General features: G+C 33.7%; 1 protein-coding gene and 2 long non-coding RNA genes across 3 annotated transcripts; 1 reads left to right on the top strand and 2 right to left on the bottom strand.

Annotated features, from left to right (window-relative positions):
* Positions 1-4,819: 4,819 nt before the first annotated feature.
* On the bottom strand, positions 4,820-6,928 carry LOC124437106 (deoxynucleoside triphosphate triphosphohydrolase SAMHD1-like). The gene is made up of 2 exons (XM_046987126.1): positions 6,917-6,928; positions 4,820-6,461 (listed from the first exon to the last, which is right to left on the bottom strand). The coding sequence occupies exon 2, from the start codon at positions 6,256-6,258 to the stop codon at positions 5,383-5,385; it is 876 nt and encodes a 291-aa protein (XP_046843082.1). The 5' UTR covers positions 6,259-6,461; positions 6,917-6,928; the 3' UTR covers positions 4,820-5,382.
* A 91-nt stretch (positions 6,929-7,019) lies between these two features.
* LOC124437109 lies at positions 7,020-11,065 on the bottom strand. Its single transcript, XR_006945582.1, has 3 exons — positions 10,526-11,065; positions 7,351-7,546; positions 7,020-7,243 (listed from the first exon to the last, which is right to left on the bottom strand). It is a non-coding gene; the product is annotated as an uncharacterized LOC124437109 (long non-coding RNA).
* Positions 11,066-15,863: 4,798 nt separating this feature from the next.
* Positions 15,864-18,870, top strand: LOC124437113. The gene is made up of 4 exons (XR_006945585.1): positions 15,864-15,896; positions 15,963-16,061; positions 16,909-17,005; positions 18,693-18,870. It is a non-coding gene; the product is annotated as an uncharacterized LOC124437113 (long non-coding RNA).
* The last annotated feature ends 1,107 nt before the right edge of the window (positions 18,871-19,977 follow it).

Genomic DNA, 19,977 nt, shown 5'->3' with positions numbered 1-19,977 from the left:
ACGAATTTCCAAAAGTGAACAGAAAAATTTTGTACAATGCAAGAAGCAGAACAAAAACATTTAAGAATACTCGGAAGAAAAACATTTGGAAAGTGAGTTTTTTTCTCCACATTCTCTGCGTGTTTCTAAAATTCTATAGAAACAGGTTAAACGTTTTCTATTTCGTAAATAGAACATCAATGTTCCTCATGCATGTGTTGATGAATGCGTGCTTAGTTGCTCTGTTAGAATTTTATTTTCAACTATAAAAGAAAACAATTATTTCTTAAAGCTATATAAAACTATGCAAAATGGCGTCGTGGTAAGAGTATTTACACAATAAAGAAATGTAAATATCTCTAAAGAGAAGTAAATTAACATAATGAAACTGAACTAGTTGTTAAGTATTTTTAAATGATCGTTGCCATACAGTCAGAAAACTGTTAGGTAAATTTCTGTGTTAATATTATTAATTTGAGCTAATGTACATTTTCGCAATATCCTTCATTTTATAATGTTCACTTTCAAATATCGGTGTATTTTATGTATTTTTAGATTTTAGTGTTTTATTATTTATCTGTGGCTTTCTTCAATATTTGACTCCAGTTATCCTTTTGGTCTTTCTGACGATATCTTTAAGAACTGCAGGTACATATTGAGATTATTGGGTATACTGGGTAGTCTTTATTCATTCTTTAAGAGCTGCAGGTACATATTGAGATTATTGGGTATACTGTAGTCTTTAGTCATTCTTTAAGAGCTGCAGGTACATATTGTGATTATTTGGTGTACTGGGTAGTCTTTAGTCATTCTTTAAGAGCTGCATGTACATATCGGGATTATTGGGTGTACTGGGTTTCTTAGTCATTCTTTAAGAGCTGCAGGTACATATTGGGATTATTGGGTATACTGGGTAGTCTTTAGTCATTCTTTAAGAGGTGCAGGTACATATTCTTATTGAGTATACTGGTAGTCTTTAGTTTCGTTAAGAACAGCAGGTACATATTGAGGTTTATTGATGTTGTGAGTAATTTTTATTGGTTTTTAAAAATAACTAGCAATATTGAATTTATTGGAGAAGCTTGTTAGTTTATAGTACCCAAATCATTAACAATTCGTCGAATTCCAGCTACCTGGTCTCATGTAGTCAATTTCCAACTGTAGATTAAAGGGACCGCTGACCAGTTAGGACAAGAGCTACAGCCGCCCCTTTCCCCACAATAATTTCTACCTTCACTTGTAAACATTGCGAATGCGTTTGTTTTGAGATTGTAAAAGGATGGGCCTCCTTTCCCTTCAATAAAGATCTTCCTATGTCCCTTGGTTGTACGTACTTTGTTGCAAATAAAGTTTCCGTTATATTGTCGAAGACAGTTAGAACTAGTGTTATAAATGCATTTTCTTCACAGGTACTACCGACTGGGAGTCGACCAATGCTTTAATGAAACGTCTTCAGAAATCAATGCTCGTTTCAAATGTCACGGTGAACGCTGTTCAAAATCTACGTCACGTGTTCGTGTCGGAACTTGTCAGAGCTGTGACGTCATATTTCACGTGGTGGATATGCCTGGCGATGTTTATGACGTCTGCTTTGGTGTTGTCTATCATCAGGTGTTTTATGTATAGATGTGTACAGTGACGGTAAGAAATATGGTTATTTGTATTGGATTGGGATGGATTATGTTGTCGGAAGCTCTCGGCAGAATTAGTAGGTAACCGACTTGTTGGCAAATTTTATCATAGCTTACCTCAAATTTTATCAATCATAGTCTGGGTAATACAGTAATGCTCTGTAATGTCCGACTGGCCAATTTTGACGATTTTTGGCAAATTAGATTTTATAGATATTGAATACTATATGACGAATCGCCATGCTATAGTTATATTTTATCAATGAATATTGATGACTATCACAATCAATATTACTTTTGATTGTGTTCATCTACAACAAAATTTGAATGTCAATTGTTGTCTATTTGTTTCTGCTGCAGAGTTTGCTGTCTTTTTTGCAACTTCCTTTTATTATTTTGTACATTTGAGATATTTAACAATTAGATTACTAGCTCGAGATATTATGAGGTGATAGTTAATAATGGCGAAGCCTCAATCAACTCTACGTCGGTAGAAATCGAGAACAAATTCGTGAACGAACTCCTCTCGAATCTCTTTTCAAGTAAACAATCAAATTCATCGTATGACACTAAGTAAAACGCTAGACAGAAACCATAATTTTCTGCTACTTGCTATCTAATGAGAATTCAATAGGAAGTATAATAGCCAATCAAATTACAGCATTTGCTATAGAATAAGAGTAGGATTCTTGTAATTACCAAAATTACAAGCAATCCAATGGTTTATTAGTAGAATCATCTTAATATTCATGAAGAAAAAGGTTGCTAGTATAATTTTCATTAATTTATTGTTTTGTGCATATGTTGTTGACATCGCTATTAAAAGCGAACGAATGTTACTCGATACATATAAAGTTATTTTAAAGGAACTTTTTTATTTTATATTTAAATATCTTTAATTCGAATTTAGTGGCAACTTTACTCTTCTCTTGTATTGTCTTTCATCTAAACAATAAAATATATCGTCAGAAACCTTAGTAAAACGCGAGACAGCAGCCATGTTTTTTTGCTACCCGTTATCTCTTGCTTTGCTGCTTGCTATCTATGTAAAAATATATAGTGAGTAGAGTAGCCAATGAAATCAAAGCATTTGCAATAGAATATTAATATGAATCGACTAAATATGTTTTTTTTATGTATTGTTGTTAGTTATTACATTCAGAAAGTGTCAGGTACAATTTTACAACAAAGATAAATAGTTAAGCAAATAAAACAATCAAAGTCTGGAGCATTACTTATTGAAAGTTTTGAACTTTCTATCTGCAGTTAGTTGAAATATTTGTACGATACGTTACATGACTATGACTATAGCCATTTACACATGTATGTATAATCATAGTCGTACAACGTATCCTATACGTACATAATTTCAAATCGTAAATTGTGAATAAATATATAGCAAGCGTCACCTGCCGGTGAAATAATGCTCTTTGATTGGCTCAGAAAAATTTTTGGTGGCTATTACTTTTCTAAACGTCATTTGAAAAGAAATTGAACATATTACATTATGTAAACTGCCAAATTTTACATAATGAAAACGCTAAAAGCGAAACTATGAAACATGCAAAATGCGAGTCGGAGGTGAGCAATCAGAAAGCGAGTTTTATTATCCTCACTTTGCCTATTCATATTCCGACCATAATGTTAGAGTTAGGAAAAAAATGTCGCTCGTTATTTGTTAGGCGTTCTTTAATTAAGTTACTAATCTCCCCTCTGCCGACAGAAGGATTACATGTTTAATTTCTCTGTTTGAAGCTTCATCTCTCAATTTTGTGAAGACGTTAACTTTTTCCTAACTTTATGAGTATCGCATGATTTCAAAGTTCTCATTTAACAGACATTGGCACGAAAAATTGTCCTGTAATTCACATCACTGATGACGTGAGGCTCTCAATATACGTATTTTTAAAAGCTTTTGTACTCGACGTTCAAAAATACAGTCAAATTCAAAAACATATTTTCATTTAGAGCAGGGGGTCTCCAAACTTTACAGCCAGAGGGCCACATGAACTTTCATCAAGCATGTTGAGGGCCGACGAACCGTATACCGCTGGTCAAAGAGCGAATATTTTAATAAAACGAAGTACTTTTTAAAATAGACATGTTTCGACATCTCATGATGCCATCCTCAGTATAAGTGAAATAATAAATGATACAAGGTTTATATAAAAGTAATATGATACATAAATGACAACAATAAAAAGGAACAGAAGATACATTTGCGACTCTTCGCGCCATTTATCCACCAGAATCAGGGAACATACTACAACAGACAAAACTCTCATATCTAACCCACACCTTCTTGCCTCAAAATGCCTATTCACCCCCTTGCCTCAAAATCATCGACACTACCGTCACCTCATTCTCCCTTAAAATCAAAGATGCACTCCACATCAACAAAAATAAACCTGACCTCAATGTTCAAGTTTTTAAATTCAATACAATGTTTAGTTTATAATACGCTCGACGCTCCCCTTAATTTTATCTTAATTCCTTTTATTGTTGTAATTTATGTATCATATTGCTTTTATATAAACCTTGTATCATTTATTATTTCACTTATACTGAAGATGGCATCATGAGATGTCTAAACATGTCTATTTTAAAAAAACTTGTCACGTATATTAAATGCGCAAAACGAAGCACATCACACAAGCTTCATTAGCTAAGAAAATATTTATTCAAAATTTAAAGGTTAAATTTCAACCAAGTGTAATATCATAACAAAATCACAATTAGTCTGTTCAGTTTTCTCAATGTGAGTGGTGAAATTGGCTTCTTAAGTGTCTCTGCGGGCCGGATTGAGAGTCCCAACGGGCCGTAGTTTGGAGACCCCTGATTTAGAGGACTAGACTATACACTAGTCAGTAGTAGTGTACAACAATTTATCTCATAAAGAGACTGGTTATATATATAGTCTGATAAAAGAACAAGGGGAGATTGATGACGTTTCACTGAAAGAAATTAAGTAGCTGTAATAAACGTTTGCTTAAAGACTCAAAACTTACTTTAATCATGAATTTTGTAAAGTTTTTACCAGCTTTAATCCCAAAGTAATAAGGTCCAGAAGATTCTTTGAGATTGTATGTTATTTTTCTTCTCAAAGAAGACAGGTGAGGACTGACTATAAAATCTTTTGTTGTTTTTTTAAAGTAAGCGGCGGGTGAGATTCGCATGCATTTTAAATGAAAGTTGAAATTTCATTATCGTACTTGTTGAATCATTTTATTGAATTTAATACGATTTGTGCTTATTTAACATAAACTACAAATGACAAACGTTGAGATGTCGTTCGTCCCTATGTTTCACTTGTGCTTCGATCTTTTACATTTTTTTATACTTTTACTGTTTTAAGTGCAATGTTTGCATTAAATACATGATGATTGGTGTTTTGAATTCTGGATACGTTCTTGTGATTAAGTTATGGAAAAATTATATTAAGTACAATTTTAAATCAGAGCTACTTAACAACGACACAGAATAGAAATATACAGAAGGGTCACTCGTGTTGGAACCTTGATGTTTTTGTCCAGCCGGTTGATAAGGGTTTTTTACTCGCTCTCAACCTTTGCAATTATCCGAAAGTCTTTTCTTAATCTCAAATTCATTATTCAATAATGAAGTAATGTAATTATGATGGTTGAAAACAAGTTATAAACCCTAATCATCTGGCTGGAATAATGGCCGAAATGAGGACGCGCTATGTACACCTGAGTGACCCTTATTCTGTGACAATCATTATTCTGTGATAATGACATCAAAATGTCTTTCTTTATCCTCCAAAAGGTTTTTCAAAGCCATTTTCTTGGCACCAATTCTCGAAGGAATCTTTGATATGTTCGATCAGCTTTTCCATTCGTTCTGCGTTTTGGTTTTTTTCTGCGCTTTTGGATTCCTCTTCTCCTTCGGATTCCTCTTCTCTTTCGGATTCCTCTTTGCTTTCGTATTCCTCTTCGCTTTCGGATTCCTCTTCGCTTTCGGATTCCTCTTCGCTTTCGGATTCTTTTGCGTAAACTCTGATATATCTGTCCTGGAAACTTCGTGGCAACATTTCACTTACTTGTTCTCTCTTTATTTCAAATGGTTTGCGTTGAGATTTATCGAAAAACATCACAGCCTCAACTGGATTTTTACCCTTCATTCCAAAATTGATCGTTACTTTTGAAACAAATATATTTTCTCTTTTCAACTCTCCTTCCGATAAGTTAACCAAGTCTTCGGCAATTTTTATTTCGCAGAGAGATTCGAACTTCGATTGTAGTTTACTTTTTTTGTCGTCATTTGATTTTAGAGAGCTTTGGCCGCAAAATTTGTACAGCTTTCGTTTTTGTATGCGTCTTATCTTCTTCTTTGCGTCTGCGAAATCAGGGTCCCTGTTTCGCAGTATATCGTAGAGAATGCTATCTGTTAAAACAGAATATTGCTTCATATTTTTTTCTTTTTTGGCTTTTTCCACTGATTCGGAAATTTTCATGACTTTGTCAACTTTCTTGAACGCCTTATATAGCAGGTCTTCTATTGGTGCCTGAGTTTTGTGCTTGTAAACTCTGTGATGGAGGGACCAACGGGTGTGGAATAATTCATACAAGTTAAACACCTCTTTGTCGCGTACACAGATCTGAAGTTGTTGGTTATTAGGGTTAGACATGATGCGAACATTTTGAAAGTAGCGTCGATGGTCAAAAGTACATTTCACTCCAACATTAGCGCAGTCACGGGCAAAATAATCAAACTTGTCACAGTCGATACCATTTCGTTTGTTTGACACGATTTCATAAAGAAACCATTTTGGTTGACCTGTAAATGGACATATCCTTTCTACCTTTTCGTCTTCTTTGTTGGGGTCTTTACCTGCATACAACGAGAATTTATAAAGTCTCGGGCGACTGTAATATAAATGTGGAGTTGTGTTACTGGAATAATAATTTGGGAGGAATAATAAATAATGAAAGTAGTCAGTAATAAGAAACCTGAAAGCCTTATCAACGGGATGTCAATTTTTTGTTATTTCAGAATTATATCAGACAAGAAAGGAGAAATTTGATGGAACAAAATCTCAACTCAATGAGGATAAAGTTTCATTTTTCTTAGAGAGAGTGCGCCATCATTTTGATAGCTACTTTAGAAAATGAACAGACAGCAGTGACAGGCTTCAGACATTAAGATTCAAATGGGAATTCAGAATCAAAGCGTATCAAAATCAAATAATATTTGTGTCTGTAATATTAGGTGTTTCTTATTTTATACATTTCAAATGAAAAAGCTTTGTGGACTATGTAGGTAACGATCCCTGCGTTTGGCAATACCTTTGATAAGTTCCTTGAATTTTTTCTCATCCTCTCCAAGTCGAAAATCTTTAAAACTCTGCCTAAGTTCTGAGTTTTCTCGAGCATGAAATCAAAAGTTTGCAAGACGCATCCTCATGTTCCCACTCCAAATCAGGTCTTAGCCTTTTGATGTATACACCATCAAAGAAATGAGAGAAAGGTCCATGGCCAAGATCATGACAAAGTCCGGCTATTTTGATACAAATGCATTCTTCATCTGTGATCTCAACCTCTCCACGATGAAGCTCTTGTAGTTTATCAATCAATATGCCACACAAATAAGAGGTTCCAAGAGAATGTTCAAACCTGTGTGAAATCAAAATTTTAAGGTGAATATTTATTCTGGTTTGAACATCCTCGATTACATCGATCATGAATGAGATCGCATGACATTTTAGTATCAATAACTATACCTAGTGTGAGTTGCTCCAGGGTAAACGAAGTCACAGATTCCCAACTGCTTGATATCTTTCAAACGCTGGAATTGTGGTGTGTTGATAATTTTGACCAACAAAGGATGAAGCTCGATGAAGCCATGAATTGGATCGTTGAATATCGTTTTTCCAACTGGCTTGTTTCATTCGTTGCTGTTGCACGATCTCCCATATCCTACATTTATTGAAAATTTAAAATAAAGCAAATTACTTAGATGGCTTTAGTTTCATTTAAAGTAATAAACCTTGGCTTCCGTCGTTTCTGTTCTCCTACCTTCTCGTGATCTTTGGCTTTAAACACAACATGTTCAAACCCATAACTTAAATGTGTATTTTTAAACAATTAATTATAAAATGTGCACTGACATGTAGCTTACCTTATAAGGAAGCAACCTTATAAGGAAGATTATCTAGACAAATCTTACAGACAGCAATGTGAATGAAAGAAAGTCATAAATGTTGGCTTTGGGATTTAATTCCGAGTCTTTATATAAATTTGCTTGGATTTTTATTTTGAAGTAGTTCTTGTGGTAGAGAAGAAAAGGGTGGGCGGCGTTGGTTTCTGAGTAGAATAATTTCAATATGTGTTATTAAACACAGCATTTTAAACAATAAATTATATATCATGTACACTGACAAATATCTTTCGACATATTTCATAGAATGAACACCTTATTCTGATGCAAAAATAACAATGTTCCTTTAAGCGGTCTTAATGCGCGTGTTTGTTTTTTTAGCAAATTTTACGTAACCCAATGATTAATCAGCGAATTTTGCAATATTTTCTTTCTAAATCTATCGATTCATGTTGCATGTCAATATTGCATATTGATTGTTGCCGCAGTTATTATTCATTTTAGCCATGTAAATTTCAAAACACTTTCAAACGACTTAGGGATTAGGTAGATTTTGAACCTCTAATAGCGCAGCAAAAGATTTATCCTCATTTGAAAATATGTGTAAACAAGGCAATACAATGTCAGTAGTGGAAAGTTTTGTATTAGCAGACGATATTTGTCATCACAACATTGACAAGACCAAAGAGTTTATGAGTCTAGAACAAAATTTTCCAATATGTTCTTCTACTAATCTTAGTTTTAATTTGTAATCGATTAGTTTTTTGTTATTCATAAATTGTTGGAATTGTTAAGGCACGTTGATGAACGGGTTTAATTTTTTATAAAGTTTAGCATAGTAAAACCGAAGACTGCAATTTCACTTTTCATTAACGATTTGGAATCATCAAGCATATTCAATATCATGCATTTTAGATGTTGCGGAACTTTCTGTGTGTTTAACAGAACAGTTATATACGTGAAAAATTTTCATGGTACATCATAATAACTTTATCTTCTCGTTTTAATCGTTTATATGTTCTGGTGATAACAGGTATCGTCTTTTCTGTACGAGAATTTCACATTATGACTTGAGATAAATTATGTTACTGCATATATGCAGCAAACCAAAAAATATCTGAAGAAATTTTCAGCCAAACTTGTTGCTGGAAGTTGCCTCCTATTGGACAAAGCCTTCCTATGGTTTCGTCTTTGAAAATTCTTGTTTCTCATCTTGAAGCGTTCTCGATGAGATTGAACCAATAAATTATTTGCTGGGAGGATTTTTCACGCGTGCGCCATAAAAACAATGAAATGTAGGAAAATAGAACTACGCTTTATTATAATTGCTAAAACATTTTGGATTGTTTCAAAACCAGTATTGCCGATTGCCGAGATTCTGTTGCATATGCCTAAAATTTTTCATTACAAAGTTTTCTAAGGTAGCTATAAAAGAAATATAAATTAAACACAACAATTCAAATCTAAATCTTACATATATCTTAATTAAATATTAAACGTGCAGTGGCAGGTAGCCTACCTTAAAACGAAAATTTCTGTTTATATTGAAAATTAAATAGATAAATCTGCTGCCATATATCAATGTAGATCTAAAAAAGTTGTAGATCAATGCAGTGAATTTCTGTATTTGTTGTTCAAATGTGTCTGGTGTATAGGTGTATATGTGTTCTTTCAAATTTTTAAATCTTTTAGTGCGGGGTAATACGAAAGCCGGAATTTTTGCATTCAAACGACGTTTTAAAAACATAAAATAACGTAGAGTTAATGAGTTCAGTAATAGTTGCTAGCTTGAAGAAAATTATTTTGTCGTCGGCATTTTCTTCCAATAAAAGATAGTACATCTGATAAAATTATGGATTTATATCTATGGCAACTCCCTGTGCTCACATTTTAAAGTAAATTTCTTTTGTGCGTGAGCATGAAAGAACAAACTTATCGCGGAAGTTTTTCTCCTAGCAGCTGTTCCGATTTCAAATACTTTTCTAGTTGTTTACTCAACGTAGCGTCAACGAACCTTCTTTGTAGCTGATGAAACAGGTTTTTCTTTGCGAGGCGGTGTTATCAAGTTAATCTTTTCGAGAAAACACTCACATGATACAATTGTCTTACTTGTAATGTACATATACAGGTAGCACTCTCGTATTGAACCGACCATACATGTTGTCTTCCCAACATAAAGGAGAACTAATATCATGAGTTCAACAATACTTGAACGAAATCATTTTCTTCCGTATGCATTTTCTTCCATAGAAATAAGTACATTTAACGAATTTATCGGTGTTCGTTCAAATCAACAACAATTTTTGTTCTCCATATTTTGTCTGTAATCATAAACTACTAAAATGATCACGAACTATTTTTGTAGCAGCTGTTCCAATATCAGAACATTTTGTCGTATTTCAAAAATTTAAAATTTATTTTGAATGAGCGATGGGAATGAAGGTTTCTGATTGCAGTTCAACTATTTAAGATAGAATTCAAAAGACGAAGGTTTCTACATATTTTGTTATGTCTGAAGTAAAACAAAGGTATGATAAAATATTCTCAACAAAAACGCTTCGCGACGAGAAGCGAGAGCTGGCGCCGGCAAAATCAAATGAAATATTTAGACTGTGTTCAAAACAAGACAAGCTCCTGTCAGAATTTTTCACTGAAATATCTTTTGCCAGTTTTATCGTTTATTGCATTTTGCTTTTATTTTGTTTTTTTTGAGGCAATGAATCCTTTTCATCTGGTAAATGCTAAATTCTCATCACGACACTTTCATTATATAAAGAATAAGAAATAATTTCACACACCTTCTACTTAACTATGTCTTATCGTTTTTATATGAAGATCACTGACGTTTATATTTGTTCACCAAACACAAGCTCCGTGTAATCTTCTCTCTGCAACTAAAACGATTGAAAGATAACAAACAGACTCGCCCTTTCTTTATTTGCCTGGTAGAGATCACGTGCATACACAAAGCGAATCTGTTAACCAATAAATTACTTGCTTTGGTGATTTTTCACTCATGCGCTATAAAAACAATGAAATGTAAGAAAAGAGAACTATGCTTTCCTGTAATAGACCGCTCTGAAATGGCATCAACACATGCGCACAAAAGCAAGTTACAAAAGCAAAGTGGCTAGCAAGTGTAAATTAGCTGCAAAAGAGACATTGCACGAATGAAGATTTTTCGTGATTTTGTGCCGGTCCATGAAAACATGCAACAAATTCCACTTTTCATTCCGGTTTCACTTCTTTCCGGTCTCATGTAAACAAAGCCTTATACTGTACTGAAGTTCAAAACTATATTCGTATTCAAAATAATTGTAAATCGGCCACTACAATAGTCAGTTTCAGGAAGTTCTTTTTTGTTGAATCGATGTTGTTGGTATTCACCACAAAATGGATGAGAACACCCAATTGAATCCTTGACGAAAATTGTTTTCTTGCCGGCATTTCTCTTTCGATGTAAAAATGATAACTCTGACAAATTTTATTACAGCCAAAGTTCATGTGAGCTCCGCGTTTTAAAATTTTTCTGCAAATTTCTTTTGTCTCTGAGCACAAAAGTACAAAGTTTTTTTCGCAGTTTCCGTTCCGATTTGAAAACGTAAATTTTAGTTTATATTTATTCTATATATGCAGATGACTTCTTAATTTGCATTTTTCATACTAATTTTGACATAGTAAACAGTTTGGCTTCTATAAGAAATGTCAAAGTCATCAGACGTAGAATGCTCAATTTTGTTCAATGTGCAAAAAGAAGAGAAAGTGTAACTTTTGTGAAGATGAAGTTTTAATTCTACCCGAAATGATCACATCTTAACGATCTAATCATCATTTTTTTGTTATCGGCATTGAAAGGTTTCCAAAAAGTTATTTTGAATACGTCACTGATAAGGTAACTTACACCTTCGAAAAGAATATTGTTGAATTACTTAATTGTCAGCTTTTAACCTATATAGATCGAAGTAACGATGAACAATATTTTTTAATTGTGTCTAGGTTTTAGCAAAATAAATAATAGCTGTTAATTTTAAATTAAAAGTACCTCCTTTACAATGTCATTGGTGATAAATATTCATTTAGTAAAATCTAACCAATCAATACACATTTGTTTATTTTTCTGACCGCTAAATCTCCAATGTTGGTAAAAATGGTAGAAATGACACATAGCCACGAATCAATGAAACATTTCTTCAGTCACGATAATCTTTTACAAAATTTAGTCTTTTTGCAGAACTTTCTTTACAATTTTGGAGATTTATGTTCTTATTCACGTTAGCTATGTTGATTTTAAGAACTATGTAGTCTTGCAATGGCTAAAGTTCATAAAAAACATGCAAATTTAAAAATATTTTAGTGCGGGGTAATACGGAAGCCGGAAGTTTTGCATTCAACCGACTTTTTAAAACATAAAATAACGTAGAGTTTATGAGTTTAGTAATAGTTTCTAACTTGAAGAAAATTATATTGTTGTCGGCATTTTCTTCCAATAAAAGGTAGTACATCTGATAAAATTATGGATTTATATCCATGGCAACTTCCTGTGCTCACATTTTAAGTAAATTTCTTTTGTGTGTGAGAATGGAAGAACAAATTTATCGCGGAAATTTTTTCCTAGCAGCTGTTCCGATTTCAAAGACTTTTCTAGTAGTTTATTTAACGTAGCGTCAACAAACCTTCTTTTGTAGCTGGTGAACAAGGTATTTGCGTTGCGACGAGGTGTTATGAAGTTAATCTTTTCGAGAAAACACTTGATACAAGTGTCTTATTTGTAATGTACATATACAGGTGGCAGTCTCGTATTGAACCGACCATACATGCTGTCTTCCCAACATAAAGGAGAACTAATATCATGAGTTCAACAATACTTGAAAAAATTATTTTCTTCCGTATGCATTTTCTTCCAATAAAATAAGTACATTTAACGAATTTATCGATGCTCGTTCATATCAACTACAATTTTTTTGTTCTCCATATTTTTGTTTGTGATCATAAACTATTAAAAGGATCACGAAATTTTTTTGTAGCAGCTGTTCCAGTTTCAAAATAATTTTGTCGTACTACAAAACTTAAAATTTATTTTGAATGAACGATGGGAATGAAGGTTTCTGTTTGCAATGCAACTATTTAAGATAGAATTCAGAAGACGAAGGTTTCAATAATATTTATTTTGTTATGTCTCAAGTAAAATGTCAATAAAACAATGGCATGATAAAGTACTCTCAATAAAAGTGCGTCGCGACGAGAAGCGAGAGTTGGCGCTTACAAAATCAAATGAAATATTTAGACTGTGTTCAAAACAAGACAAGCTCCAGTGAGAATTTTTCACTGAAATATCTTTTGCCTGTTTTATCGTTTATTGCATTTTGCTTTTATTTAGTTTCTTTGAGGCAATGAATCCTTTTCATCTGGTAAATGCTAAATACTCATCACGACACTTTCATTATATAAAGAATAAGAAATAACTTCACCCACCTTCTACTTAACTATGTCTTATAGTTTTATATAAAGATCACTGACGTTTATATTTCTTCACCAAACACAAGCTTCGTGTAATCTCTCTCTCCAACCAAAAGGATTGAAAGATAACAAACAGACTCGCCTTTCTTTTTGCCTGCTAGAAATCACGTGCATAGGCAACGCCAATATATGAACCAATAAAATAATTGCTGGTGATTTTTCACGCATGCGCTAAAAACAATGAAATGTGTCAAAATGGAATTATGCTTTCTTATGATCGCTTTAACATTTGGATTGTTTGAAAAGCAATAGTGCCGACATTCTGTTGCATATGCCTAAAGTTTTTCATTACGAAGTTTGTAAATGTAGCTGTAAGAGAACTATAAATTAAACACAACAATTTCTAAAACACGACAACACACAAATCTTCATTAAATATTAAACGTGCAATGACAGGTGGCCCACCTTAAAAGGAAAATTACCGTACGTGGAAAATTAAATAGTTAAACCAGCTGCCATATATCGATATAGATATAAGTAAATCTATGATCAATGCAGTGAATTTCTGCATTTGTTATTCAACCGTGTCTTATGAATCTGTGAGCCTGTAGGACCAAAACATTGCGTTCCTTTCTATAGGAACTCTACTTGATCTATTAAGGTTCCTTCGAGATTAGTATAAAGGATATGATAATTAAGGCTGCATTCGGAATACGTTTCAAAGAAACAAATAACAGCTGTATTATGGTCGCTAAATTTATGACCATCTTCTCAGTAAAGTTTAGAGGGTTGAGGAAAGCATCCGTTTGAAAGTCCGGCAAATTTATTTGCTATTTTATCTATTCTCTGGCTTCGCCTTTCTGCCTGTTGTTGCAGCACTATAACATTAGAATTTTTGACTGTTTTTATCTCAAAAGCTTTGTTGTTTCGGCATACTTCATGCCATCTTCTATGCGAAGTGAATAAATAGAATGGTTATAAGACATTTAAAATAGACGACAAATTTTTTTATAGCAAACATGTTTCGGCATACTTAGACACGGCTCACACAGCTTACCATATAAGAAGCAACCTTATAAGGAAATTTATCTAGACAAATCTTGCATACAGCACTGTGGATCAAAGAAAATCATAAATGCTGGCTTTGTGATTTAATTCGAGTCTTTATATAAGTTTGCTGGGATTTTTATTTTGAAGTAGTTCTCGTGAAAGACAAAAAAGGGTAGAGCGTCGTTGGTTTCTGTGGAGAATAAATTCAAGATGTGTTATTAAACACAGCATTTTAAACAATAAATTATAGATCATGTACAATGGCAAATATCTTCCGAAATTTTTCTTAGAATGGACACCTTATGCTGCTGCAAAAACAACAATCTCCCTTTAAGCGGTCTTAATGCTTGTGTTTGTTTTTTCAGCAAGTTTTACGTAACTCAGTGGTTAATCAGCGATTTTGCAACATTTTCTTTCTAAATTTATCGATTCATGTTGCATGTCAATATTGCAAATTCATTGTTGCCGCTTTATTATTCATTTTAGCAATGTAAACTTCAAAACACTTTCAAACGGATTAAAGGCTAGGTAGATTTTGAACCTCTAAATGGCCCAGCAAAAGATTTATCCTCCTTTGAAAATATGTGTAAACAAGGCAATACAATGTCAGTAGTGGGAAGTTTTGTATTAGCAGACGATATTTGTCATCACAACATTGACAAGACCAGAGAAATCATGAGTCTAAAACAAATTTTCCAGGATGTTCTTCTGCTAACTTTAGTTTTTAATTTGTAACCGATTCGTTTTTTGTTATTCATAAATTGTTGGATTTGTTAACGTACGTTGATCAACAGGTTATAAATTTTTATAAAGTTCATCATAGTAGAAGGAAAGCTGCAATTTCAGTTTTCATAAACTATTTGGAATCCTCGAGCATATTCAATAACATGAATTTCTGGGTATTACAGATCATCTTTGACTCGCCTGACGCCAAGGATGTTGCATTGTTAATTTTATCTTGTTGGTTGAAAATTAGTAGATGTGTTTAACAGAAAAGCTATATAACTTGCAAGAAAAACTTTTCATGGCACAATAAATTGGTGCAGCAAACCAAAAAATATCTGAAGAAATTGTCAGCCAAACTTGTTGCTAGAAGTTGCTTCTGATTGAACAAAGCCTTTACGATGGTTTGTTTTTGTGGTGTACTCCTACATGTACGGGCTAACATTTTAAGGGGAGCAATTTAAACATTTTTAATCTGAAATGGCTTAATTCACCAAACTTTCCTGCAAATAATGCCTTTCTAGCTTTGTCTGCCCAAGGTTTTAGGTGCCTACTCCACCTAATATGCATATGGGAATATTTTAGTCATGTTTGGAGCTTTGCACTCAGTCAACTGGTCTTATAAACTTAACCATTTCTTAATCCCCTCCCTTCTTGCTTTGTCTGCCCAAGGTTTTAGGTGCTTGCTCCCACCTAACATGCATATGGGAATACTTTGTCATGTTTGGAACTTTGCACTCAGTTAACTGCTCTTATAATCTAAACCATTTCCCAATCCCTCCCTTAGAAATAATACTATACATCATAGAAAATTCATCTGGATTTGGCTTTTTACTTTTAGGCACTGTTTGGTATAAAAGTTGTCCTAACTTGATGGTAGCATTGTTTCTTCACAAATTTTCACCATATGTTGCTGGCCACTTGGTTATTATGCAGTGGGTATGTTGTCTCAGGTGTTTGTCTTTGACATTTTCTGTTGTAATTTTCACATATGTCTTTCCTTAGATTGGTACGTCATGTACCACCCTCTGACACAGAGTTGAGAAAACTCCTTGGTAAAACACAAAGAACAAAGTCAAATAAAGCTAAGCGTTCTGATGCAAGGTATTATTTATAAAGATTTGTTTTCACATTTTGTCGTTGCATTTCATTGTTTCTTTTTTACATTGTTACTATTGCTACACTTTCGGTACACATTTTGCGATATATTTTTGACATTTTATAAGGGCCTGTACAGTATGATATAGCTTTTTCAATATATCTTACCTTGTATATTATTTCACTTTGTTTTAAAAATTATCTTCATGTGAAGAATGGTCCAGTCTGGCTTGGCAAGATTTCCCCCAAATGAAGCAGTTTCTCCTCATTAAAGGTCTTATTTGAAAGCATAAAATGGGCTTGCCTGGCTTAACTGGGCTGGAAGTGAGGAGACTGTGCATGCTGTTGTTTCACATGTTTATTCTAATATGGCGGCTAATTCAAAAGCGACAATGATCATTTGAAAAATAAGTTTAAAAGTTTTATCTAATTATGCTGCATTGTAGCTAGTAGCATCATGATTGTGGTTTCAAATCAAAAAAATCGTGGAATGTTCAAGTTTAAACACATTCAAATATTGGCACAAAATGCAACAAATTAATATTTGAAAATGTTGGAATGTGCAAGTCTAAACACATTTGAACTTTAGCACAAAATGGAACAAGTATTGACAACATTTTAGAAGGGGGATTGACAGCATTTTAGAAGAACCAGCCTGTCTTATACAACTTCAAATACATATTAGCCTCTGGCAAACTGGCCAGCGCAGCCAAACTGGGTTTGCCTTTCTTATATGAACAGGCTCTTACAATTGATCTGTTATTCTCTTGTCATCTTGTCCAGGCTAAAATCAGCATAAACTAAACAGTTGTTATTCATAAACACCGTTAATGTTTCTCTTTTTGTTCTGTAGGAAAAAGGAAGAAAATAATGGAGCATCAATTCAATTTATATCTTCTGAGCCGTTATCCATACCTTGCAACATGAACATTCAACTGAGAACAGTGAATGTAAGATTGCTTTTCAATACCTGAAGTATATTTCAAATTTGTCTCATTTTAAAGTGCATATGACCTCATCATGGGGTTTTATTAATTCCGACACATCTCAAATAGTGATTTGACAACTTTAAGAAAATGTGCATTTCCAAAGCTCTCGTGGTTCAAAGACATATTTTGAAAAAAATGGGTGAACCTTTTTGGAATGGAACACAAGAATATATAAATATGCGTTGAACTTATAATACAATATACTTTTCTTGTACCTATGCACTGTTTAAAAAGTTATAAACAAAACATACTTTGCAAAAAATCTATTACAACGCATAATTTACAACATAATTTCTACATTGTTGTTGAAAGTGCATTTCTGGGATCCAGGACTTTGGGTGCGCCGTCGTTTTCTGATCCTGTACCTGAGTTATATTATTTTTGATATTTTTTTTGTATGTAGAAAGTATTGTAGAAGTTGTCAACTAACTTTTTGAGGACTGTTAGAATCAATAGCCCCAAAATGTGGTCATAAGCAGTGTCTCTTGTATCAGTGGTTTATTCAGTCTTTGCGTGTATATACAGGGGTTGTATTATTGTAAGAATCGGGGTAAAGTCTTTCTTGTTCATTGAGCATATGATTTTGAGGCAGGGGATGAGGTTTTGTTTCATTGACGTAAATTATGAATGCGACTGTGATTGATAAACTGTTCAATCAGAAATTGCTTGCCCGAATTTGAAAAAAATTCGGATTTTGTTGTGCTGTCAATCACAAGATTACATGCTAACATGAAGTCCTTGTACTAAAGAAATCTGTCTTGGTAGTTTCACGTGTAAGTAATAAAACGTATAATGAAACATTATTTACCTACATAATACATTGCCATATGTGAGATTACATTGCTGTGAATTTTGTTGTGCAATTTGACAACTATATTATAATACTCAAATATGACCAAACTCTGGTCTCAAGCAGGACGAGTGAACGCCCGATAGGCGTCTTGCATGTCTTGTTGCTTGCAGACAACCAAGAATATCTTCATTCATTTACTGGAGGGGGGGGAGGTTGTACTTAGCTTCGAAAGCACTATCCACTGCATATTGGCTATTTTAAGTGTTTTAAAATAGGGTTGTTATTGTTTCACAAAATAAAACTATGTTTTCATGTTATAAGTGTTAAATGGTTTATTGTATTGATTGTCGTCTTTAAATAGTAGTTTTTCTGCTTTTAAAGAGAAATTTAAAACAAACGTGGTTTTCTTATATGGTGGAAAACACTATCTAACTTTTCTCCCACAAGCTCCAATGACAATAGTCAAAAAATAGCTACATTCCACAACTTTCAACATTGTCTATATGTAATAAAACTCTTGCACCATCCCTCTTTCATTCGAGTTATTGAAAGATGACTACCCCCAGTATATACCCCATTACATCATAACTTCAATCTTTCGGCATAGTAAGTAGATGTGTAATGAAATTTTGTAACGCCCCCCTTTCTTTTCATGTATTTGAAGATGACTACCCCCCTGTAAATATGCCATAACGTTATAACCTCAAGCTTTCATTATTGTCGATATGTACTGAAACTTTGCACCATGCCCCCTTTCTTTCGAAGTATTGAAAGTTGGAAACTCCCCCCCTCCCCCCTCAATAAATACACTATAAAATTATATTGTAAAACTAACATAAAACACTTTCCCATTAGGTTGATGAAACAGATTTGATATTTCAATGTTATTATACAGAATACAAGTGGCTCGTTGATTTTGCTGTGTCTGCCGTGATATTCAATATCATCATCGAGGGGATTTCGTGTTTATTTCCCGCTCTTTTACGTAACGACATCAGTGTGACGCCATTATGGAATTTCTTGGGCATATTTTTTGCCATGTATCCTTTTTAATGAAACGAAAGGGATCTTAAGCTTGACTTAATGTCAGCCTTGAAAACGAGTCGGCCTGATTGCTGACTTTCAGTCTTCAAAGTCGGCAAATTTATGCTGACCTTTCATTTTATTGCAGTAAAATCCGCGATATTTTTGTTCATCGTGTACTGTAAAACCTTTCTAACTGTTTGAAAATTGAGTTAGACATTGCGCGTTCTAAGCACTCAGGCTAATCAAAAGCTCGTCAATTATGAAGGCAAACTGCTATGGTGGAAGTTCGGACATTCGTTTCGTTTTCATTAAGTTTGCAAATTATCAAAATTGTTATCAAAATGTTATCAAAAATTTTGTGACCGAGAATTGACATTAGAATATTTTTTGCATATTTTTCCGGGTTCTAACTTGGTAACTTGGGTGTTAACTCGACTTATGGATGGTTGGTTCTGTACAAATGCGATATTTTAGGTTAAGTTTGCAACCAAACATTCCGACATAAAAATTGCCAGCAAAGTTTGGCATTTCTTTCGCCGATCTTACTTTCGTCTTTTCTCGTGCTTCAAGCATTTATGTAAACACTCACAAAGTTCCGTGGTCAGTTCTTAAAGATTAAAACACACGAAGTTCCGTGGTCAGTTCTTAAAGCTAAACACTCACGAAGTTCCGTGGTCTGTTCTTAAAGCTAAACACTCACGAAGTTCCGTGGTCAATTTAAAGCTAAACACTCACGAAGTTCCGTGGTCAGTTCTTAAAGTTAAACACTCACGAAGTTCCGTGGTCAGTTCTAAAGTTAAACACCCACGAAGTTCCGTGGTCAGTTCTTAAAGCTAAACACTCACGAAGTTCCGTGGTCAGTTCTTAAAGCTAAACACTCACGAAGTTCCGTGGTCAGTTCTTAAAGATGGTCGTGCAGTGTAAATATTTCTGTGTTTACTGACTGCAAAAGCACAAGATTTCTATAGAAATAAAGAATCATCTCAAATGTTCATAACAGGACCAAACTTGCTGACTCGCCACTTATCACAGAATCAAAGATTGATCCACGAGGAGTTTTTGCGGCTCTTCGATTTATTGAGCGGAAGGCGATTGCTGATTGTTGAAAATCTCT

Source organism: Xenia sp. Carnegie-2017, unplaced genomic scaffold, assembly GCF_021976095.1.
Source record: "Xenia sp. Carnegie-2017 unplaced genomic scaffold, XeniaSp_v1 HiC_scaffold_16, whole genome shotgun sequence".
NCBI lineage: Eukaryota > Metazoa > Cnidaria > Anthozoa > Malacalcyonacea > Xeniidae > Xenia > Xenia sp. Carnegie-2017.
This window is presented reverse-complemented; position numbering and strand designations above follow the sequence as displayed.